The sequence below is a fragment of the Brassica napus genome, chromosome A3, assembly GCF_020379485.1.
Source record: "Brassica napus cultivar Da-Ae chromosome A3, Da-Ae, whole genome shotgun sequence".
Lineage (NCBI taxonomy): Eukaryota > Viridiplantae > Streptophyta > Magnoliopsida > Brassicales > Brassicaceae > Brassica > Brassica napus.
Window position 1 is genome coordinate 12665770 of NC_063436.1, and position 25702 is coordinate 12691471.

The 25702-nt window shown below is 33.6% G+C and overlaps 2 protein-coding genes across 3 annotated transcripts; both read right to left on the minus strand.

Annotated features, from left to right (window-relative positions):
* Nucleotides 1-9454: 9454 nt before the first annotated feature.
* Nucleotides 9455-13369, minus strand: LOC106388435 (oxysterol-binding protein-related protein 1C). Of its 2 annotated transcripts, none has more exons than XM_013828511.3 (10): nt 12646-13369; nt 12209-12565; nt 12019-12115; nt 11502-11932; nt 11269-11424; nt 11031-11198; nt 10826-10966; nt 10506-10736; nt 10304-10417; nt 9455-9834 (listed from the first exon to the last, which is right to left on the minus strand). In XM_013828511.3, the coding sequence occupies exons 1-10, from the start codon at nt 13132-13134 to the stop codon at nt 9667-9669; spliced, it is 2352 nt and encodes a 783-aa protein (XP_013683965.2). In that variant the 5' UTR covers nt 13135-13369; the 3' UTR covers nt 9455-9666. The 2 variants fall into 2 exon arrangements, with proteins under 2 accessions (XP_013683965.2, XP_013683964.2); XM_013828510.3 differs by having other exon boundaries at nt 11502-11935; nt 12646-13368.
* A 7463-nt stretch (nt 13370-20832) lies between these two features.
* On the minus strand, nt 20833-23994 carry LOC111213495. The gene is made up of 5 exons (XM_022715256.2): nt 22621-23994; nt 22353-22525; nt 21937-22210; nt 21602-21768; nt 20833-21509 (listed from the first exon to the last, which is right to left on the minus strand). Exons 1-5 carry the CDS (start codon nt 22806-22808, stop codon nt 21349-21351), a joined length of 963 nt encoding a protein of 320 aa, XP_022570977.2. The 5' UTR covers nt 22809-23994; the 3' UTR covers nt 20833-21348.
* Between the last annotated feature and the right edge of the window lie 1708 nt (nt 23995-25702).

The window sequence follows — 25702 nt, forward strand, 5'->3', positions numbered from 1 at the left end:
CAACATGTTTGAATAAACCCTTTGTAAAAAAAACATGTTTGAATACCCTTTATAAAATTACATGTTAGCAAACAGAAAAAAAAAAGGATGGGTTTAGCTGTTTCACTGGTTGACAAAAAAAAAATTAAAGCAAAAACTTTCACTGTTGTCGTTGCTGATTTGCATGTGCGAGAGAGGGAGAGAGAGAGAGCATTGGGCCAGACAGAAAATACAAGTCCCCCGAGAGATGCGCGCTACAAAAGGAGAGATGGGACATTTATAGACGGACCCCATCTTTTGTCAGAACTCTATTCACATCATCATCAATTCAAAATCATTTATTATAATAAAAAGTTATTTGGAAACCATTATTTATAAAAATAGACAAATTAACGAATGGGAATCCAAGACTCTTTTGGTGGGATCGTTTTTTTCCGCACTAGTAAACTGTGCCTTGGGCTAGACTTCGATGGAAGCTCATGCTCTTGCTTGGTTTATAAATGGAGTTGACATCGTCTGTGTCTAATATATAATATGTATGTTATGTTATATGTTCATGAGGAATGTAAACAGTTCAAGAAATGATGGTCTTGGGTTTTCTCGTTTAATACATTTCCTCTTTTTTTTTTTAACTCTTGGCTCTACCCCTCCTCTTTGGTTTCTTCTTGCAATGCTCAAATGTGATGTTTTGTTCCATTCGTGCTTCATCTCAAATGCTATTTATCATAAAATATCAGCATACTGCAGGCTAAAGCATTATATTTTGAGAAATCATACGTAAACCATCTTAACTTTATAAGCTAGTTTATAGGTTACATATACCGGGTTCAAATATATGTTCAAATACAATAGTTAGGTAGCGTCCTACAGATTTTGGTGATAGAACATCTGCAGTATAAATATACTAGTTTTGTGTAAACTAGACATACTTAAAATGAAGTTGTTGAAAAAGTATCAAATATATCGAAGCAGTTTGGTAATGCAGATAGTTTAACATTTTTTTTCTTTTAAAAACTTCTCTCTTATATGGTTCAAACAAGCAAATTTTGTATTTTATAAATATTATTACAGTAGGACTAAAATAGAACTAAATAGAGGCCACAAATGACATGATATGGTAGACGAGTATTATTACTGAACGATGTAACAAAATGAAAAAAAAACAAGAGAAACTATTAATGGGTTGTTTTTTTTTATTGATGGGTCGTTACCACTAAACAATGGCATGATTGTTAATCTTGTGAAATGGCAGGTCAGAGAAATGATATTTTAAATGCGATTCCGCAAGTTTTTTAAAAGCTAGTTTATAAGTTACACAGGCTTTGAATGTTTTACTTCTCCCCGCAGCGCACTGCAGTTAACAATAACAATTTTTTTTACATCTACCATATATCTACACGTTTTTATAACTTTTGTCTCCAGCGCTCAATCCGCTGTTACCATTCGAAGCCATATATTGGGCTTACCAAATATATGTTCATATATGATAATTTGGTAGCATCCTACAGATTTTGGTGATAGAACATCTACAGTATAATTTTATTACTTTTGTGTTAACTAGACGACATACTTAGGCTTCAGATGTTTTAGTCTGTTTCGCATCGCACCGCAGTTAACAGTAACAAAAAACTTTTATATATACTATATATCTATATGTTTTTATAACTGTTAGAACCGCACCGCAATTGTACCGTCTATCCCACACCGCTTAATCCACAGTTACCATTTGGAGGTTTAAAATGAAGTTGTTAAAAAATTATCAAGAATATTGAAGCAGTTTAACATTTTTCTCTTTTAACAACTTCTCCCTTGTATGGTTCAAACAAAAAAATTTCTTATTTTATAAACATTACAGTAGGACTAAAATAGAACTGAACGATGTAACAAATGAAAAAAATAGAGAAACTATAGATGTGTTTTTTTTTTCATGCTGATAGGTTGTTACCACTGAACAATGACCATGATTGGTAACTTTGTCGAATGGCAGAATAGTGATTTAAAAATGATTCCGTAAGATTTTTGCCAATCAACAAAAGTTATGGAATGGAGAAAAAAATGCAAAAATACAAAGAAAAAAATTATTAAGTAAAAAAATGTGTTTTACTAGATTATTTACAAAATCAACACTTTCAGATTACAAAATTATATGATAATATCATTTTAAAATTGATATGTTGTAAAAAAACTATATTATGATTTGTTTTATAATATTATAAGATGTCAATCTATTATTAAAAATGTATTGAAAAATAAGCTAAATATTTATAATAAAAAGTAAAGTATTTTTAGCAAGTTTTAGTTATTTTCACATTTTGTAATAATTAGTTTAACTTTAGTGTTTTCTTTTACTTATAATAAAGTAAATATCATACAAACTATTTTAATTAATATATTATCATTCCGTAATTTTTAAAAAAATCCGCAGTTTAATTTTTTTTTTTTCATAGCCTAACTATTTTTTTCCACGATTGAACGATTAAGCAATGTTTACTAATCAAATGAAATAATCAAGGTGGACAAGCGATGCATGGCTACCACTTACGACATACTATATGAAAGACCATTAGTTTATAAAACAGAAAAGATGGATCAACTATAAACCGACATGAAAACAAAGCCATGATGCTGTTTGTCTTGTGATGCAATATTTGAATAAACAATCTCGTGGAAACATGTAATTCACATATTTTAGTTATCTTTTATTAGTCCATAATTTCGATCCATCCAGCTGCTAAGCATTTTATTTATTGATGTGAAAGAGAAGCTAAACCTACCTTTTACTTTGCATTTACTTAAAGTCCACCTTCTTTTTCTTATAGTACTAAAAACACCTATATTGCAATTAGGTTCTCGACATAAAATTTAAAGACTAAAATTTATTATTTTATATAATTTGATCATATAATTAAAATTAATACTAGAAAAGAAAGTATACCATTTCAAAAACATGTTTTTAAAACTTTTGATGAAATTTTCATAATTTCTCGTCTTTTATATTATTCCATATTTTTAATATTTGTTAGAATCTTTCAAAATGAATGTTTTAAGCATTCAAATAGAATTAGGGAGTTACCATATTCGATTCAATAGATTAAATTTATATATTATGATTCAAAACAAATGACAAAATATGCTATTATTTTTAGCGTCTTAAAATTTTAAAAACTTTGAAACACATATATGAAAGTTAAAATATGCTAAAATATGAAAGTTAAAACTTTGAAACACATATATGAAAGTTAAAACACTTTGAAAAACATATATGAAACACATATACTTTGAAACAAAATATGCTATTATTGTTCCTTGTTAGTTACATATTAGCTAAAGCAAAAACAATATGAAAGTTAAAATATAGTAAGATATGTAGATTTATATATTCACTAATAAAAATTAATATGAATAAATTTTCATAAAGGCGTATACAAGAATTTAGGTCAAATGTCTTTTCGCTTTTATTGTTATTTTCAAACAGTAAATGTTGTTTTGCCTTTCACCAACTCAATGATTTTTTCTGAGAATTTCAGATGCATATTTTGTTAATTTTGTGTTTGATACGAGAAATATATTTAAAACATAACATTTTATATACCACGCATAGTTGAAGTTGTTGTAGATATTCAAACAGTTTATGCAAAATGTATGAAAAAAATATGTATCCAAAATTCGAATGTCATTAACAAAATATATTTTCTACCAAAAATGAATAGAAGTATTTTTATGATATTTTCCCCATATCCTCGTATAACAAAATTATTACTACATCTATTTAGAAACAGTACTTCATTGTTCTAATAAAATTATTTTTGCTACAAAATGTTATTTTCTGTTGTCTAAAATTTTACATTTTCCAAAGCATAGATGTATAGAAAATTATTCTCCGATAATAACGATTTAGGGTATGAGAATAGTACGAGAACGCACGGTTATAATGATTTTTTTATTAATGCATAAGACCTATAATAATTACTACTAATTAGAGAATGTTTTGGCTTATTGATTAAACATTAATTAATATTTCCTGAAAAGCTCACCCAATCAGCTATATTTTTGAGTTTGGCCGACAGAACGGACAAGGACGTAGTCCTTTTAAGAGCAATTCATCTAACGGTCAAAAATATTGTTGTGTTTTAAGTATAGAATGGTTATAAATTAATAATGAAGATTGACGTAAAAATGGAGAAAAAGGGTAGGAACAAAAACCTCATGTTTGATTACTTCTATAAGTAGTAATCAAGACCAACGAGACAACACAAGACATGAGTGTAAATTATAGAATGGGGTTAGATTTAAGGAGACGAAAAAGAAGAAGGGTCAATTATTAAGTGACGACAGAGATACTAACAAACTGGGATTTGAAAGTTACCATACGAAGAAAAGAAAAGAGCTTTTAGAGACTGCCTCCTCTTCGCAGACCCCTCATCACTTCCACTTAGTCTAGTCCCAAGGACTGTCCTTTACTGTTGCTCTCTTATTTTATTTATTTCATTAACTATTCTTTTTATCTGTTTATATTATTACCATATAAATATTTGTGTCCATCTTCTTGTATGCAGAGACTCAGTGGCCCACTTCCTATCCTACCCTATTGAACTAGTATTAGTAAAAAATTTACTTAGAGAAAACTGCTCACGTAAAGAAAACAACAAAATGCAAAATCATTTGATATTTTATCGAGTTAATCTGGAAAATAGTCAGGTAGAATGATTTACTAAAAAACGAGAAATTCATGAGTTTTTTTTTTGAAACTAAGAAATTCATGAGTTGTTATAATGAAATAACAATAACGTACTGGCGAAGAACTGATATGAAATTATCGTCATTCAACTACATTGTTTTGGTCTAGTAATTTCCATTGGACGAAAAGGCGTCTTGTTGGTCTAGGGCGGGCATCGTTTTCTTTCTAGTACAAAATTGCTAGTGTCCGTCATATGGCCAGGTGATGTAAGTTTCTAACTCTCACGTCTGGTGAACCGAGCTAACATGTCACCGCTGGACACCCTTGGTTAATCGAAAAAAATTATCGTCATTTTATTTACTTTTAATTATATTTCCATAGTTCCATTTAATAATTTTTACAAATAATTATACCATAATCAACCGTTAACACACTATTATGACACTTTATAGTTTATATGTTCTTCACCATTTAAAAACTTGTCATTTATTAGTTGACAAATAATTTTACTAAATTTAACACGCTATCATTTTCTCCTTATGTCTTTTGTATAATATATAAATTTTTATTCTACATAAAAGATCATTAATGACTATACCAATATAATCGAAAGACTCAGTCTGCCTTCGTTTCAAGGAGATTGATTCCAGATAATATTCTTATAGTTTATGAAATGTTTTATGGACTCAGAAAAAATAATTACTGCAAAGACAAAGTTTTTAGCTATCAAAATGGATATGAACAAGGTTTACAATCGGGATAGAATAACTCTTTATACAAAAATTGTTGCTGAAGATGGGTTTCTCCTCTAAATGGGTATCTTTGATGATGGCGTGTATCTCCTCTCTTAAGTACAAAGTACTCATAAATGAAAAACCAAAATGACATATGATTAAGACAAGGTAATCCTTTAACACCCAATTTGTTTATTGTATGTAAGTAAGCACTAATTGCAAGCATCCAGAAGTAATAAGAAGAAAAACATTTAACAGGCTTGAAGATAGCCAGAGGAAGTTGAGTGCTCTCTCACTTATTATTTTCAGCGATAGTCTTATTTTTTTTGCAAAGCAAATAGTCAAGATTACGAGGTTATTTTGAGGATTCTTAAGGATTATGAAAGCATATCAAGACAACAAATTAGTTTTATGAAATCTTCCATCCAATTTGGGTATAAGGTCCCAGAAGCCATACAAGTAGAAGTTCAACAGTTACTGTGGACCACTACCATCGGGGGAATGAAAAACTATTTAGGAATACTGGAAAGTCTTGGTGGCTCTAAGACACATTTTTTTCATACGAGAGGTGGCAAAAAAATTAATTATAAAATCATTGGTGTAGATCTTAAAAATCACATTAGGTATTTGGTAGTTTATTTATAAAGATTATGGAAGAAATAATTTGGACAACGATGTCTTCAGAACACAACAATATAATCAGATTCCGGTTGACAAAAAGTGGACTTTATTAATAAAGATTGATTGAAATACAAAGGTTACAATGTAAGTAATAAAAATATAAGAGCTAAGAAAAAAATATTGAGAGTCAGAGGTTGAGGTTGAGGTCGTGTGTGTATCGTGTATCCAGGGTTTAGAATCTCTGTTCTCTCTTGATCTTCTCCTTTTTAATAGTCGCTCCTCTCTCCGCCTGTTGCCGTGATATCCAAATTGGTTTGTTATTGGTTCAAAGATCTTAGGCTTTGTTGGTTAGGATCGGAGAATATTCCCAAGAGACCGATTTATTTGTCTTTGTGCGGGCTTTCGACCTTGCAGCTTTGTTGTAAGCTCGGGGTCATGTCCCGATCGACATTGATGAAGTCAGCCTTGACTCTCTTATAAGGTTTCCCATGCTTTGTCAAGATATAAGCCCAACAATAATGATTTGTAAACACTAGTTCTAGCTGCTGTTTTCTATAATCGAAAGTGAATAGTTTGCCATCCTCCTTTACTAGGGTTTAGAAGTTTTTTTATCGATTATCATAGGATCTGGCTGGTTTTTTCGCTACCACCTACAAACGCATCTTTTGGAGTTTGTAGTTCTTGTTGGCGTTTTGAAGCAACGACAAAAACTCTATAAGCTGTTTTAAACCTTTTAAAATCAAAAATTGGTTCCCGCTAGCTTTTACGGTTGCAGATGGATAAATTAATTTAAAATATTTTAACTATTTAATTTAAATTTTAAAAATAAAATATTAAAAATAAAAAAAAATATAAAATTTTAATTTTTAATTTAAATTCACTAAAAATATCATAATTTATTTTGTAAGAACTTTAAACGAAAAATTATTCACTATAATTTTTAAACATTAATATATATACATATATAAAATATATACATACATAAACGAAAAAAAATATTTTTTTAAAAAGTTCTAATATAAATCTTCAAAATAACTTATTAACATTATAACCTTCATTTAAACTACAAGATAAATAAATAACGTAATATTGTTATTAATTATAATAATTATTGATAATTATTATAATTGTTGTATTTAATTAATTATTATTATAATTGTTATATTCAATTAATAATTGTTATACTATATCATAATAGTATGTTTTTGACATTTTTATTATGTTAGAATAGATTACTATTGGTAATTTATTATTAAACCGTTATAATATATTATAATCAATCAGTCACAAATATTTTGCAAACGCACAAATTTCTAACGGCTATACAAATCATACAAATCGCTTATTAATGTTAGAATCACAACGATCCACGTCCGTAAAATCTTGCAACCGCAACCGATGTGTGTCAACCGGTCAGACTATAGTCGAAATCTAGGTTAGATCTTTCTATATCCTAAAATCTAAAAGTTTATGCAGGAGAAGAAGACCCTTGTCCTGCTCAAAGAAAAGAGACTTGCTTCCTGGATTAATTATACACTTTCCCCTTTTTCTTCCGAATTCTTGTTTGGACTCGTGCTCTTTGCTCGACCGAAATCGTACCTTCACAGCAAATTTTCGGGTGGTGAAAGATCAGGACGTCACTTCTTAAAAGTTATCCGGAGCACCCCGGCCTGGACCATTCGGGGATCCAGCAGGAAATGCTTCATTTCGAAAGCGTAAGACGCTGGAAGAGACCAGGATCTCTTATATTGCTTGGCACGGAGCCTTGTAATCTAGAATCTTGTTAAACATGAAATAGATACATTGAAAATCCTCCTCCGTACCATATTTAGAATCCAGACTTTGTACAACCTCATAACTATTAAACGTGAAGGGCCCAAGTTTTGCGAACACTTTCCGTATAATCTTGCTCCCCTTTATTCCTGAGACTCTGAAAACCCAACATATATGTCTGGCACGCATTGTGCATATTCCTGAGACCTTTAACGTTTGTGATGGACCTGTACAAACAGAGATAGTAAGATTAAGTCAATGTGATTATGTGAAAACTGTACATGACACAATTTAAAACTTTGCATGCTTTGTCTCATAAGATTTCCTTTGTTTTTAGGATGACTCCAAACCATACGGTACCAGATAGAAGACCAGATTATAGTAACCTACTAACCTTATAAACTCTTAATAACCTTACAATCCACCAAGCCCAGTAACTAGATAGAGCTAAGTATAACATCCCTTATCGTCAACAAGATATCGGAAAACCATTTACGAGAACCCTTGTATCCGTTACTTTTGAAAGCATAAGAAAACCTGAGAAAATGCAATAACCATGTAGTAACAGGTGGTACCAAGTTGTTATGTAACCTCAAAACTACAAGATATAGATTGACCTGTTAAGTAGTAAACCCTTTCACCGTGAGGGTCAGACAACTAGCCGCATCTGATTCAGGTTAGGAGCTCTCTACTTCCCACGAAAATTAAAAATAACCTCACCTAAATAGTATATGCTATGAAACCACTTAGAAATGATTCAAGGTTAGAATATTTGTAATAGCATGTGCAACACTCCATATCCTCAATACCAATGACCAGAAAGAATATAGAGACAAATGACTGAAGATAAAACCTCAACATGAATTCATTATTCAGGGACCTTGCAAAGGAACAATGCAATTTGATAAACAAAGAAAAGCCAATGAACTTTATTCCTAACTAGGTTTTATCTTATTTATGAAATTAAAAAAAGACTATTAAGCCACTTCCACTTCTCTATTCCTGACTAGGTTTTTATCTTGGAAGTAGCCTTCTTTGGAGGTAATGGTCCTTTTTCACCATTCTTGTTTGGCTGCTTGGACATGAGTTTTTCCACCAGTCACTTTTTTCTTGTATTTGCCACCAATGAGAATAGTTCCCACCATTCAAATTTTCTTCCTAGTCACCTGGTCCTCCTATGCTTCCTGGTTTGTGTTAATACCATCCAGCTGATCATCCTCCATATCAAAACCTCTTCTGCATCCCCAATCTGATTGAGCAGGAAGCCGAAGCATTCTTTTGCCACCAAAATATAACCTTTTGAAAATCTTGGAATACTGAAAAACCAATTTTCATTACAACGGTCTCCCAAGTAAGAGAAACTCTGATCTTACTAAATTATTCTAAAGATACAAAAAAAAAATCACATAACACACATTTTACTTTCAAACGAAACTTTGATCGTGCCCGTATGGGAAAACTCCTTACACGTTAAGCTAAGTCGGACAAATCACAATAAAATCAAGGAATCTGGAAATTTTTGTCAGAAACAAAAAGAATAATTTAAATATCTAAAGACAAGAGAGGACTCCTGTTAGCATTGTTACCTCTTGCGGATATCCAGCAAGGTAGCTTTCTGCCTTTTGCGTAAGCCCAAATAAGATATACAGCATATTCCTCCATTTACAAGGATTGAACAAATTTGTATATTAATCGAACTTTTTCTTTGATTACAAAAAAATAACAATTAAAAATACTTGTAACGCAAACTTGTGAGTAAAGATAATGAGATGAAAAAGAAAGCCCATGAAAAAAAAAACTCTAAATGGAAAAAAAAAAAGATAGGAGGTTAAGATTTTGTGATTTAAGAATCGATGAGAAAAGAACTGAAGCTCATGTTATTTACTCAGTTTGTTGTTCGGAATCGATGTGACCAAAGATATCTGGACAGTCTTCCCATGATCCGCTCTCGCGGGCTTCCCAGTACCCTCCTTTGTATCGGTAAGCCTCGCTTCCTTCCTCTTTCGTGAACCACTTCGGCTTCCATCCTCTCTCCTGCATCTTCCTAGCCTGTGACACACACCCAGATGTGAGTTTTGATGTGATTATAAAAACTGAATGAAATACGGACAAAATAGTGCAACCGTATGAACATCATTTTAAAAGTTAAGACTACAAGTATATACAAAACCCAGATTTTAATTATTATCTTAAAAATATAAGATGGGCATATTTTATACGAATTAACAAAATAGTATATATTATTATAAATTAACAGATAGTCCATAACGAAACTTGACTGTAAAATATAGAACTTAAATATGAAAATGGTGTATCTTATTATTATATTTTTAAAGAACTAGCCTTTAAAAATAAACTTGAAACATTCTAGCCTTTCTTCTTAATCCTCCAAAACATACTAATTCAAATTAACGAAGAAATTAATTTTGTTTTTATTACTTTCCTTGTATTCAAAACCGAACTGAAAACCAAACCGCACTTGTTATATTTGGTATCGGTAGTGAGAGACTTGTATTACCTGACGTTGTCGCTGTTCGAGCCGCAACTTCTCTTCGTTGGCCATTTCAAACTCTCCATTCTCCAGATACCTCTGGTCCGGTCGCAGCCTTGAATCTGTTGGTGGCAGCTTCTCCTACATCCATATCTCATTCATGGTCTCAATGTCTCACTACAAGAAACAATTTATGAAAATAACAAACATAATCATCTGCGCCATTCACCTTAAGCCCAGGCGTAAGCTCATTCAGCGTCATTGCAAAACGTGTCAGATTATACTTTGTTGGGTTTCCAGGAGGCTTGCTCCGTTTCCACAGAAGTTGAGCTCCTGACATATCTTCGCTCAATTTCCCTTTCCCAGAACAATCACCAGTGACATAGTGCATGCTCTCATCCCATTTCCCAAACATCGTTGCCACTGTCTTCCCACTCTTATCTTGAACTATACCATGAACCTGTGAAAATGAACAACCGAATGCTCACTCCTAAACATACCACGTGAATTCATCCATCAAATGGTAACATGTTGAAAGTAGGTAGGTACCTGGTGAGGATTCCGGTCTATGATGGACTGTTCTTTGAATTTAAGTTTACAAGAGTATTCAGCACTGCCCTCAATACGCATTGTACCGTAGTGATCACAGTACAGTTTGCCAAGTATAAGATTGTATATTGATGTAGTTACCTAAAAGTTCAAATCGTTATATTAATGAACAAAGAACATATTAAAATGGATATTTGATTGGTACCTTACTCCACTGAAGGATTTCTCCATCATCAAATTGCAAAGTCAATACACCAACAGGATCAAGCTGAATTGACCGACCCCAAAATTTACTCTTCAGATTGCTGTCTGCCCAGAACTTCCATCCCGTGCCATCGCAATGGCATGCCACAACCATAGGGTGGTGACTGACCTGAAACCAAAACAAATAAGAGGTCTGAATAGCAGTAGCTAATGAGTAATTACAAGTTGTGAACTGAAACCTTTTCGGAGAAAAATCGAAGGCCTTTGTCTGGATAGTCTGCCTCGTATGTTTCACCTAGCAATGGGTTAAATGGTTTGCAGATTCTTCCTTCGGTTGATGCGTACCCAGATACAGCAAAAGCAGCTACGTTAAGAATCCTCATGAGGCTATTTCCCTGTGTAAAGTTTTCACGTAATGAGCAATATTCAAGAAGCTACCCATAAGGGTCTTTAAATGGTACAAAGCTTTTACCCTTTTGCCCCATTCAAATGCTCGGTCAAGAAGGTATGAATATTCCAAATCCTCAAAACACTTTTGTAGAGAAGATAGTGGCTCGTTGAAGTAAACAGGTAGACAAACTTTTGTAAGATCCTTGCCAATATTGTCTTTGATCATTGACCAAAGGCTCACACTTTTCTCCTTTTCAACCGGCTCAGGTAAGCTTTTCCTCCTTTTAACGTGTGGATAGTCGCATCCAATAGACTTGATGGAAGGATCGATATCATCTTCTGATGACCCAACGCCATCACCATCAGAAGAAAACGACGATGTACGAAAGTCAGAACCGCTACTTTTGAAAGAACTTGAAGAGAGGAAGTCACGTGTATCAAAAAAGGTGTTGTCTTCCTCATCAGTTTCTGCATCACCTCGTTCATGATCATCATCAGATTCAGTGGCAGTCCCTTCTGAGGTAAATCGAACCAAGTCAATTGCAAACTCGAATAAAAAAAATACAAAAGCTAAAAGAATAGTGAACTCGCCGACTAACCACTGCACTTCTCATGTCTTAAATCAATGGAACCTCCATTTACAGCCTGCCTTTGACTCTCATCTACAAGTGTGTTTTCCAGATCAACCTTTTCTGTCTATAGAATCATACAGGAAGAGCAATTTCTTAGCAGCGTTGAGTAGCACAAAACACAACTAAAACAATCAATCTAAACTCTGGTTGATCATACCTCTAATTGCCTAAGGGTGTCAATGAGAAGCCACTGCTTCTGCTTGAGAAGCACCAACTGGCTCTGAAGTGCAGAGAACTCAGACCTCATAATCTGCTCACAGTCCTGAATAGCTAACTCACTAACTCCTTCATCAATCAACCGTTGCCGAAGCTTCTCCGTCGACATGGCCAAATTGTTGGTAGGAGCCATCAACTCACTGTTGGACATCCTCGGAAACATATCTTTAACAGCTTGCAGCGCCTCAACCCAAGCTGCTCGGTCCTCTCGCGTATCTGCTCGCAAGTGGAGCCTCTTGGTGCCAGTGAATATGGAAAACCTCTTATCATCTGATCTACTCTCCCGCACCGACGAAACCTGCACACACATCAGACATCAAAACCTTCAATTATTCAACTCCTAGATTGTATCAATTTATTACGAGGAATCAATCGAACCTTGAGATGGACTTCTCCGAAAGGCTTGCGATGGAGATGGCTGGCACCATGCTTGTTGTGGTGGTGGTGGCTAGAGATCATACGAGCAGACTCCTCTCCGATAACTTTTGATCCCTTTTCGGATTCAGGACTGAGGAAGATCTTATCAGGTCCATGGATTTTATAATACGAAAGAACACCATCCTGCAACACGAACCACCTTGATCTCCATCCCCTCCCGTAATTCACCCACTTATGCAATATCCCCGCGATTCCATTCCCAACGATATCGTTAATCTTCACATCAACGGGGGGAGGTTGACTCTGGTGGTTGAAGGAGAGACTATGGAGGGGATGGCGGTTGGATTGATGACGGTGATGGTTATAACTCTGGGAATGGGAAGCAGATCGAGTCATGATCGGTTCGGATCGAGTCACACCGGGTTGCTCCGGTAAAGGCATCGGGAGAGAGTGATCGGAGACGGTAGAGACGCAACAGAAGGAAAGCATGTGGATTACGATCGATGCGCGGCGGACGGCGGCGGAGAGAGGGGGAGGAAATGAAGAAATAACGGTTGGTGAAGGGAGCGGATTAAAAAAGGAAGGGGGAAGAATCGAGAGGTGGTTGTTGGAAATGGGTCAGAGAATAAGCGGAAAGTTCGGTAGCACAAGGAAGAAGAAAGAAAGAGTCACCGAAGAAGAGGAGGAGGTGATGCTTTTTTTTCCTTCTTTCTTTGTTTTAATTTAATCTACTAATTTTGTTTTATTCCAGTGACTTGCGAGGAAATTCGGAGAGGGGGACTTGCATTTTCTTTTATTTTTTACTTTGATATATTTTATTGGAATTAGAATGGAGTAAGACAAAAACCAAAAAAGAAAAAAACAAATATACCAAAAAGAAAGAAAGAAAGATCTTGTTTTTCTATTTGAAAGAGAAGGAATGGTAAATGATTTCGGACCAGCTCTATCATACTCGAGAATATGCTCAAGTGAAAACATTGTAATTTAATTGATTCTTAAATATGATATAACGAAATATTACATACGATTTTACCGCCGATAATTCTATCTGTCTTATTAAGATTCACGTTTAACTGTTGAGCCGCCCTATAGTTTGTAATAGCATAATTTGGAGTTAAAATAAAAATATGATACGGTGAATGTGACGTATAAGGGTGGACACTTTATCTGATATCCGAAGCTGCAGCCGATCCAAAAAAATCAAACCGAAATCCGAACCGAAGTAGCAAAATATCCGAACAGGTGTAAAATTAGGAGAGATTGAATATCCGAACCCGAATGGATATCCGAAGATAATCGAACATATGTATAATTAACCATATATTTTTAGTTTACATCTCTTATTTTATATAAAATATTTATATTTATACTACACATACTTGAGTTTATATGATATACATAGAATTACGGAGAATATGATTTGCTACTCACTTAAATTTTTTTGCAGACATAAAAAGTATAATTTTTAGTGTATATGGTCTAGGTTTCAAGATAAAAATATAATACACGATATATTATGTTGTATGATTTTTTAGTAGTATGATTTGATATATTAATAATCACGCAAAACGTGATATTCAGTTTTGATATTGTTCCCAAAAAAATACACTTACTATATTTTTAAATCACTGAAAGTCTGAAATTCTCTCATTATTTCTATTATATCGCCTTTGTAAAAGAGAATATGCCAAATATATACCATAACTGATCATTAATTTAAATATCACCTATTATGGTAGGTAATATATTATATTTGAACTAAATACTATAAACATGGTAATACCAATATATTTAGGAATATTTTTATGATGCTTAGGTTAGCCAGTCAAATATTTACATACATATACAACTTATTCTCACCTAGAACCCAATTGTGAAACTCTCTCCTATACGCAACAATGTCGATTGTTCCAATAAATATTCCAAACTATGTTCCGGTGAACATGCTAGAACCACCCAATGAAACTAAAAAAAAATTGTGTAAATATTATTTATAGTATTTACTCTGTGAAGTGATTTCGCTTATTTATCATCTTCTCCATAATTTTATGATAAACCATTAGTACAATTAATTTATATCATAAAAATGTATTTTAGTATATATTTAATAATACTTAAGATAATTAATTAATGAACAGATCATCAACTCATTATATCTCAAAAACTCGGGATGTTCAGAGAATCAATAGTTCAACTGTCAGAAAGAAAAAAAAAAGAGATTTTTGTGACTTTGTGCCTGTGACTTTCTGAGCACCGGCGCTGAAATTTCTTTTCTAATAGTCTTTTCTTCTTTGTTCTCCAGCATTAATACTTAAGATAATTAATTAATGAGCAGATCATCAACTCATTATATCTCAAAAACTCGGAGTGTTCAAAGAATCAGTAGTTCGACCGCTAAAGAGAAAAAATGAGATTTTTGTGACCTTGCGCCGGTGGTTTTCTGAGCACCGATGCTGAGATTTCTTTTCTAATAATCTTTTCTTCTTTATTCTGCAGTATTAATACTTAAGATAATTAATTAATGAATCAACTCATTGTATCTCAAAACTTGGGGTGTTCAGCGAATCAGTAGGTCAACCGTCAGAGAAAAAAAATGGAGATTTTTGTGACCTTGTGCCGGTGGCTTTCTGAGACCAGCGCTGGGATTCCTTTTATAATAGTCTTTTCTTCTTTGTTTTCCAGTCTTATGGCTTTATTTTCGATCTTTTCCCTAAGTTTTCGGAGATATTTTCGTTTGCCGTCAGCTTTTGTAATCTGAGTTATGCTCGTTTTGCTATGTTTTATTGTTGTAATGGTTATCGCAGATTGTTCGACGAGTTCAAGAGTAAACTTTTTGGAAGGAATATCCTCCTAAACAACTTTAATCAAAGAAAAATATCTATCTTTATCTAGAGAACTTTTCTCGTGTAGGCAACACAAGTGACTGCAGCCCGTTGTGATCCGGGAAACCACTTCGATTGTCAACAAGCGTGAAACAGGATCAATTTGATATCAATGTATTGTCATCATCCAACCAATCTTTGGTCTGGTTTTCATCATTGATTTCTCTTGTAATCGTAATTGCCAGATCACATTTTCTGTCAAGTTAGATTGTTTTCTCAAAAGCTTGTTTAGACTTTCTTGATGCATGTACCATATCAGCTGTTATGTTATTCTGTTTGATAGACAATATTGAATAAAAGAAGTCTTAGACGAAAAAGTTAATTAATTAACGAACGGATATTGAAAAATTCTACCAATATATATATATATACTATTATTTAAAATATTTTTTGAGTATATATATTTATCATCGTATTTGGGGTTATTAACTAAATAAATAAATTAACAATAGATATTAATGAATTTTACTGATAATATCATAATTAGGTTTATCTTATATTTAGTTTATAATTTTAATTGTTAATATTATAGTCATGTTTTATCATTATCATAGTTGAGATTATTAATTAATAAATATATACTAACAATATATATTAACAAATTCTACTGATAATATCATAATTAGATTTATCTTATATTTAGTTTATGATTTTAGTGGTTAATATTATAGCCATGTTTTATGATTCTTATCGGAAATATTGATCCAAATTCACATTATTACAACATTAATATTAATTAGGTTTATACTATATTTAACAGGTTCTCTGATTCTTATTAGAAATATTGATTTAAAAACAGATTATTTCAATATTAAATTTAATATTAAAGTTAAAGCATCATTGAAATATGTGTCGTAGACTAGAAATTGAATACTTATGCTAAATATTATATATATATATATAATCATATTCTTAAATTAATTAATTTATATTTATACATGACGAACATCAATTAGAACATCCCAATTAGAGAATCCCAAACAAACAAATTGATTCAATTAGACCACCCCAATTAGAGAACCCTAGTCATATTTATTTACACTATTTGTAAGTTGAAAAATACATTTTTATTATATAGTTTTGAAGATATCCACCCTCTGCTACATCCTCACTTTGTAATGAAGATGTTTTATAGCAATCTTATTTGAAAAAATATTGGATTGGTGTTTTGAATTTTAAAATGCCTAACAATATATAATATATTTGATTTTATTATTTTTAGGATATTTCATGAGGACTTTAGACGAGTTTCTCTCATAGTTTAAGATATTCGTTAATTACGTATGATTAATAAAAGGGGTTTTTGCCAAAACTAACCCACAACTTGATTTTAATTCCAAACCTATACCCAAACTTGAATCAAATGCAAAACTAACCTAAAAGCCTAGTGAAATTACAGCTCAGCCCCTTGTGACCAAACAAAAAAACAGAAGCCATTTTTACGAATATAGCCCCAGTAAATCGTCTGAGTCGTCTGAGATGTTGGAAGTCGTCTGGACGACTGAAGTGTAAGTCGTCTGGACGACTGAAGTGTAAGTCGTCTGGACGACTGAAGTGTAAGTCGTCTGGTACCAGTTTATTTTAAAAATAATTTATAAATCTTGTAAAAAAATATTTAGATGCGTAAAAAATAAAAATCAAGTAATTATAAACAGTTTTAACTGATATAAATTAAGATATGATAAAATTGATTTGTTTTGAAGATATATGAGTGGAAGTAGTGAATCATGAAATACTTTGGTTTAGGAGTTTGGCAAACATATGTTGTAGTATTGTATGTATTGTTAGGGTTAGATTTTGGAAAACTAAAATGTTTTTTTCAAAAATTAGTTTTCACCTATATGTGTTTATTTCTGTGTATAGTAAACACTTTTCAAGTTTGATTTGGTTTTATGAAGTGTTTAATTAGATAATTAAGTTTAGGGGTTATGTTTAGGGTGTGGACGACTTATATTTCAGTCGTCTGTTAAATAATTTACCCGGACGACGTATATTTCAGTCGTCCAGACGACTTACAAGTAAGTCGTCTGGAAAGTCTTCTATTTTAGTTTCCCGCTAAAAATATTTAATTTCCCGCTAAAAATATTAAACTCTTCTGGACGACTTACATGTAAGTCGTCTGTTTTAATTTCTTCACCAGACGACTGAAATGTAAGTCGTCCAGGAAGTCGTCTGAGTCAAAAATATTTAATCTAATTGGATTTTTTGTCTCCCTATATAAAGAAAAATTTACACATTCTCTCTCCTCCTCTCAAATGGCTGCAACAAAAATGTAATGTTCATCATTCTAAAACTCTCCAACCTCTCTCTAATCTCTTTGACTTGAAAACACCAAACTTTATATGAATTTTTCAGTTTTGTCTCATGTATTTCTTACTAATCTATCTCTTTTGCAGGTTTTTAATCAAATGGTACTCATCTTCCACTAATTTAGAGGTAGATCTATTAATTTTAGATATGTATTTTTGTGTGTTCTATAAATGTAGATTTATCTAATCTTCCACTCATTTTCTCTATTTTTAAGTCATTTGAACGTTTTTGAATATGCAGGTTTTTCAGATCTGGATTTGATGTGCAGGTTTTTCAGATCTGGAAGACTTCTGGGACGACTTACCTGTTAGTCGTCTGGAAGTCGTCTGGAAGTCATCTGGAAGTCTTCTGACAAAGTCGTCTGGACTTCCAGGAAGTCGTCTGGACTTCCTGGAAGTCGTCTGGACTTCCAGGAAGTCGTCTGGACTTCCAGGAAGTCGTCTGGACTTCCAGGAAGTCGTCTGGACTTCTAGGAAGTCGTCTGGATTTTTCTGAGCGTTTTGGTAAGTTCTTATGTCTGATTTTTCTTCATTTGGTAACTTCTTGTTGTATAAAGTTCTTACTTTTTTCCCAAACTAAAACTCTCCAAACCCACTCTAATCTCTTTGACTTGAAAACACCAAACTTTATATGAATTTTTCAATTTTGTCTCATGTCTTTGTTACTAATCTATTTTTTTTTTGCAGGTTTTTAATTATTTGGTACTCATCTTCCACTAATTTAAAGGTAGATCTATTATTTTTAGATATGTATTTTTGTGTGTTCTGTAAAGGTAGATTTATATAATCTTCCACTCATTTTTTTCTGTTTTTAAGCCATTTGAACGTTTTTGAATATGCAGGTTTTTCAGATCTGGATTTAATATGCAGGTTTTTCAGATCTGGAAAACTTCTGGGACGACTTACTTGTTAGTCGTCTGGAAGTCATCTGGAAGTCGTCTGGAAGTCGTCTGGACTTCCTAAAAGTCGTCTGGACTTCCTGTAAAGTCGTCTGGACTTCCTGTAAAGTCGTCTGGAAGTCGTCTGAACTTCCTAAAAGTCTTCTGGCAAAGTCGTCTGAACTTCCTGGAAGTCGTCTGGACTTCTTAGAAGTCGTCTGAACTTCTTAAAAGTTGTCTGGTCTTGTCTACTCAAGTGGAATCCAAGCTTGTTTTTGTAGATGAATGATCTATAATAGTTTTGTTTGTGATCTGTTTTATGAATTGCATGTATACTCTTTTAGTTCTGAATTTTTTGTAAAATCAGTAATAATGTTTTCCAAGATGTATTAAATGTGCTAACAATGTGTTTACACATTTACAAATCAATGAAATAATAGACTTCAGTAGCCTTTTTCTTATCTTTGGATCTCTCATATGCAATAATAAACTCCAATGGCCTTTTTCTCATCTTAATAAACAAGAATGTTGGTAAGAGATGGAAACAAACAATAGTAACTAGTCAAAGCATATCATATTTTTTATAAGTTTGCATTGAAAAACTTAGTCAAATTTAGTAAAACTAAGGGAGAGAACATATTTTGTAAATATGAGTTTTACATATCTTGAAGTTACTTATCACTCTTAAAAATACAAGTTATTCATAAACTAACGTAGAAGACTTAAAAACTAGTGGAGAAGACGCGGACGACTTCAATCTAAGTTGTCTAGACGACTAAACTATATGTCGTCTGGTCAACGCAGAGGTTATTTTTGCAATTGACTTTGAAATCTGTTATTTCGGACGACTGAAAGTTAAGTCGTCTACTATTGTTTGGTTAAAAAAAAACTCCAAAAAAGCTAGACGACTTACATTTCAGTCGTCAGAGGTTAGTTTTGCATTTGACTGGATTATTTCAGAAGTTTGACTTTTTGGACGACTTACGTTTCAGTCGTCTAGTGAAAATTAAAATAATAATATTTTTTTAAAAGTAGACGACTTAAAGTTAAGTCGTCATAGGTTAGTTTTGCAATTGAAAAAAAAACTTCAAGATTTAATTATATACAGACGACTTATAATTCAGTCGTCCACGAGACGACTGAAATGTAAGTCGTCCAGGATTTACGAGGTTTGACCAGAATCTCGGAAAAAAATCCTGGACGACTTACAATTAAGTCGTCTGGTGGACGACTGAATTATAAGTCGTCTGTGTATAATTAAATCTTGAAGTTTTTTTTTTCAATTGCAAGACTAACCTATGACTACTTAATTGTAAGTCGTTTACTTTAAAAAAAATATTATTATTTTAATTTTCGCCAGACGACTGAAATGTAAGTCGTCTGGGGAAGTCAAACTTCTGAAATTATCCAGTCAAATACAAAATTAACCTATGACGACTGAAATGTAAGTCGTCTAGGTTCTTTGGAATTTTTTTTGAATCCAAACAATAGTAGACGACTTAACTTTCAGTCGTCTCAGGTTACAGATTTTAAAGTCAATTGCAAAAATAACCTCTGCGTTGACCAGACGACTTCCAGGTAAGTCGTCTACAGCCAGACGACTGAAAGGTAAGTCGTCTACAGCCAGACGACTTCCCAAGTAAGTCGTCTGACGAACAGATCTGGAAAAAAACTCGATGTCATACCTTAAATTAGTGAGATAAGTTCCTTAGCATACATAAGGCTTCTCCAAGCACACAGAATCACAAACGGAAGTCACCCACCCATAATCGTTAGCTTCTATGACTCTATGAACCATAAAAATTTTAGAATCAAAATCTTGAGTTTTTTTAGCTCATTGTGGAGAGAAAGTGAGAGATATGTTGTGTTTAGGTCACAAGAATGGAAAAAGAAGAAGGGTAAATCGATTTTAGGAGCATTAAGAGCTTCAAATTGGTTGTTCATGGTGGTTGTGGTATTGATGACAATGGCAATCTTGTAATTACTTGAAGATGATGAGGGTGAGAGAGTAAAAATGTCATTTTCGAAAAAAAAAATAAAAAAAAAATGGATGGCATTTTCGTAAATTATATGAACTTGTGGGGTGAATAGGGCAAAACCAATTTTCAAAAAAAAAGGAGGTTAGTTTTGTGTTTGACTTTAAGTTATAGGTCAATTTTGCAAAAATCCCTTTATTTTTCTCCATATTTATTTTATATAATCAAGTGATGTTTTAGCAGAAAAATGAATCAAAAGGTGATGATGTAAAATTTTGGCTTTGAAGTTACTAAGATGTGTCTTTAAAAAAAAGTTACTAAGATGTGTTCTTTTAAACCTTAAAAATATATATAATCACTTGAGTGTTTAATCAATTATTTGATTTATAAAATAGTTTTAAAATGATTAATAAATAGTTTGCTTTATTAAAAATGTGACCTAATATTTTACATTATTTGAACACAAGATTAATTATTGTTTTATTTGAAAACAGAGATATATTGTAGTATAATATTTTCCTATCTTTGAAAACAAACATGGATTTCCCTTTATTATTATTAGCTGGTTGAATATAGCCGATAAAAAACACATAGTGGTGGTTGATATAAAGCATAGATGAAGAAGCTGCATATTCCTTTATTTGGAAAAATTAATCATCTAACTCGGGAAGTACTTGGTAGTAGAAATGGCCTCCAGTTCGACTTGAACCATCAGTGTATCATCCACAAGAAAACCCTTTGATGAATCTCTGAGATCATCAAAAGAGACGAACTCACTGAAACCCCATCCAAACGATGTTATTCCGTACCAATTCTCCACTGTCAGGAAAAAAATGGAAGATCACAGGAGAGCACTCATTAACCGTTTGTAAAATGTTTTCATTGCGAAGAATATTATAGTATGTGCTTACGTTCCATCTGGATGTTGCCGAGTTTTAGTTGGTTTAGAACTTGAAACTTGGCTAGAACGTAAACCGCCTCATAGGCTCCGGTTCTCTGGTTCGCAAGAAGGTGAAAAAACAATGACACCGCTTTTCCACTTCCGCTGCCACTACCACTTGAATTTATTCCTAATTGCCTGGTCATCATGTGGAACACATTTTGGTAACTCTATAACAAGAAGCTTTTTTTTGTCACCAGTATGCATTAAGTATGCCAGGTTTGAATCCAAATGGTGACAAGAATAAAGTTACTATGTTAAATCATGAAACAAAACGTTTTATATTTTGAATTAATGTGGACCCACCATTTTCTTCCTGCGAAGGAGATGACATCTGAATAAGTATATCGGGTCAGCGTGGAGAATCCCCTAATTGTCCAGGTGAATCTGTCTGAACGCTTACTAAAAGATAAAAGTTCTGATTTCTCAAAAGGCTTAGGAACGGTTACATCTACACCAAACTCGGAGTGGTCTCCATCATAAAGGTAACCGTTTTTTAGGTCTTTGAAGGTATCAAGAGGGAGAACCTGAGAGAATCCCCACATCGTGTTGAAGGCATTGAATCGGAATACATCCGTATCTACAGTTTAACACAACATATAAAGATTAACCACATTATCAAAACTTTACACATAGCAGCATCTTTCTTGTTTTTCCCATTTTTGATTGAAAATGGGTTTGTTGGGAAGGATTATTTTAAAAAAAAGTTTAGCAAAGAAAACCTTGGATGGTGAAGTACTTCCTCTGGTTCCTGTTGAAGATGTAAAACCTGAGATCCGCATAAACCTCTTGATGTGCAGAAGCGTCGAGGCTCGACTTGTCAATGGCTACATAAAGGGAAAGGTAGCCTGAACCACCATCCTTGTTGTTCCCGTTGGGGTACACACGAAGAGTCCTATATACATAGTATGATGATACAATCAAATGAAATGTTTCGTATACATAAATATTTGATAAAGGTGAATAAATGATCAAATTATGAAAACTTACCAGTTGTATCCACCAGCCGAAAAAGGACGAGTTTCATAATATTCTGTTGAATTAAGGACTCTGTGGAAAGCCTCCATCTTCAAAGAGTAAGTCGATGGAGGACGTTCTCTCAGACCCTTCAGTGTGTTTGAAGAAGAGAGTTTATAATCACGCGATGAGATCTCTTGATGTTTTTGTAAGTAATGCATTTCTTCTTCCACGTTTGGGTTTGGTTCTGCACTTCCTCATCTGCTTAAAAAAACAGAGCATCTTGGTAAGACAAAACAAGACTGAAGATTTGCATCCAAATCTCTTATATACTAAAGTTCAAATCGTCTAGCTACTCAAATACAGACAGACAAGTGGAAAATGTTTTTCAGAAAAAAATAAAATTTAATTAATTGTTGACATAGTGGTTAAAAATCTGAGCCAATTACAAAGTTAATCAATTAAAAAAAAGTTATTCAACTGTAAAAAATAATTGCCCCTTTTTTATTGAACAACAAAATACAACTGCCCCTTACCACACAGAACTCCACGATTACTTTCACGGCACAAAAAAAGGTCTCTTCTATAGTTCTATATATAATCGATATTACTTTGTAGAAGAGATTACGTGTGTTTCACTTCATTTGGCCTTTGATCCATTTTGTTTTTATGTCATTCTTATTGTAGTGCCTACTTTTGTAAAAGATGTCCCTTTTGGGAAAAGAATGAACGAATAAAATATATATATTTTAAAAGTATTATAAAATTTTAGATATAATATCCACAATTTGTGGCTTTATGTAAAATGCAAATTAACACTCTTCAGCATTTTTTGAGAATAGTAGGAGATGGTGTTTACATTTTTAACCAAAAAATGTAGTTTTCATACATATTAATATTAAGGAATTCAAAAAAATTGTTTGCCTGTACGTAGTACTACTACGGGCCCAAACACTAGTATAGTATATAAAAGACATAGATACTTGAATATTATTGAGAGGACATATATACGCTGCGGATTTGTGTTGAAGTCATTGGTGATTTGTTGTATTACAGACTGGGAAGACGCATATGTGATGAAGAGACAAAGCAAGAGAGAGATAGTGTTTCTGTAGTGACACTTCATCTTTTTTTCCTCAGTGGAGTGAAGAGTGAAGAGTGAAGAGTGAAGAGAATAGTGAGATGCATTTATAAGCCTACATGGATGCTTTATGATTGCTGTCTATGGATGAGAACTCGGCACGATAATGTTAATATATGTTTGCAATGGAAAATCAAAATTTGTAATATTCTTTTTGGGATGATTACTAACGTGGTTTCATTTAGCACCATTGGCAAATTTGAACCCATCTAAAGGTCGAGGTTGTAGTTAGCACTGTGCTGTATCTTTGTCGTTTTACTGTTAGTTAGGTGAGCTATAAATAACAATAATAAATCGGTCAATATCGACTACTCTTGGCCAGTAGATCAATATTTTGTTTTAACTATAAATTTTTTTTTTTTTTTTTTTTTTTTAACCTCTTTTATTCCAATTATTAAAAAAAAACAAGAAAGAGCTACAACTTTACACCTATAAGGCGCCCACAAACCGGGATAAAACTTTCAAAACCTTAACTATACAAAGAAAGAAAAAGAACTGCTGAACTACCTCGACTCTTCTTCACTTTTTCACCGCTTCAACTCTCCACCAAACTTCAAAATTCAACAATACCTCACCTTCTTCTTCTTCTACTTCTTCTTTCTTCCCCTGCTAGAAAACGTTAAACCAAGTACCTAATAATGTAGTATCAGTCCTCCTAGAGTTGCTAGCTCTTGACAAGGGATCCAAACGGGCTTGTATGATTTGCTTCATCTCAAGAATCACGGCTTGGGCTGGTCGGAAAGCTTGATTATGAATTCGAACATTTCTCTCCTTCCAAATACTATACAAGGCTGCCTGGAACACAAGCTTTGCGATCAGCTTCACAAACTCATCAGGCGAAGGGTTTCTAAGCCATCTAAGTCCATCTTCAAACAAAGCAGGAGGGTAGAGATTCAATCTTGAGCAAAAAAATGTCCACACCTCGGTACTATAAGGGCAATCAAAGAAGAGGTGTTGCCTCGTCTCATCCGCCGCATTGCATAAAATGCAAGTTGCCGGCACTTGCAGGCCCCAACTCCGCATTCTATCTCTCGTTCCCAGCCTGTTGCGAGCAATCACCCAAGTAATAAAAGCATGTTTCGGAATCCTCCCTTGAAACCAAACTTGGCGGTGCCAAAAAACTGTTTCCCCCTGTGGGTGCAAAGCTTCCCAAGTAAACGCAGTAGAGAAGGTACAAGAAGCTACTCTGTTCCCTGGTTTCCAGAGATAAATGTCTTCCGCTTCTGAATTAAGTATAGGGGCAGCTTCAGGTAAACACTCCCGTAGCATAGTAATGAGTCTGTTTCTGCTACGGCTTCTTCTAACCCACCAATCACCATCTCTCAATGCTTCCGCTACAACTGCATCCACATGTAGTCCAGTAACCCCTGGTCCTCTAGGACCAGTGAGATCAATCAAAGGACCTAGAGACGTCCAGTTATCATGCCAGAAACGAGCAGTGGAACCCTTACCAACCTCGCATATTACCATAGGGCGAGCAATATGCCGCAGGTTGCAAAGGCTCTTCCAAATCCAGCTATCACGCCTCTGTGGTTGAATATCCCAAAAATTCCTATCTGCAATCAAATGCCTTCTAACCCAAGAAACCCACAAAGAGCCACCTGCTGCGAAAATCAACCATATCAATTTTAGCCCGAGCACACGGTTCCAATCCTCCAACCTCCTTAACCCTAGTCCACCCTCCTCCTTGGGAGTGCATACTGATATCCAAGACACTTTCACTCCTCTAGCAGTCGTCGGAGCTCCTCTCCAAAGAAAAGCATTACACATCTGCTCGAGTAAGTGTATGCATTCTTTAGGGATAATGAAGATCGATGCCCAAAAAGAAATGGTGGAGTAGATTACTGCTTGAATCAGTTGAAACCGACCAGCGAAAGATAGATGACGGACTGTCCAGGAGTTAAATCTGAGAAGAACCTTATCCAGCAAAGGTTGAAAATCACTCTTCTTCATTTTTTTTGCCGATAAAGGCAC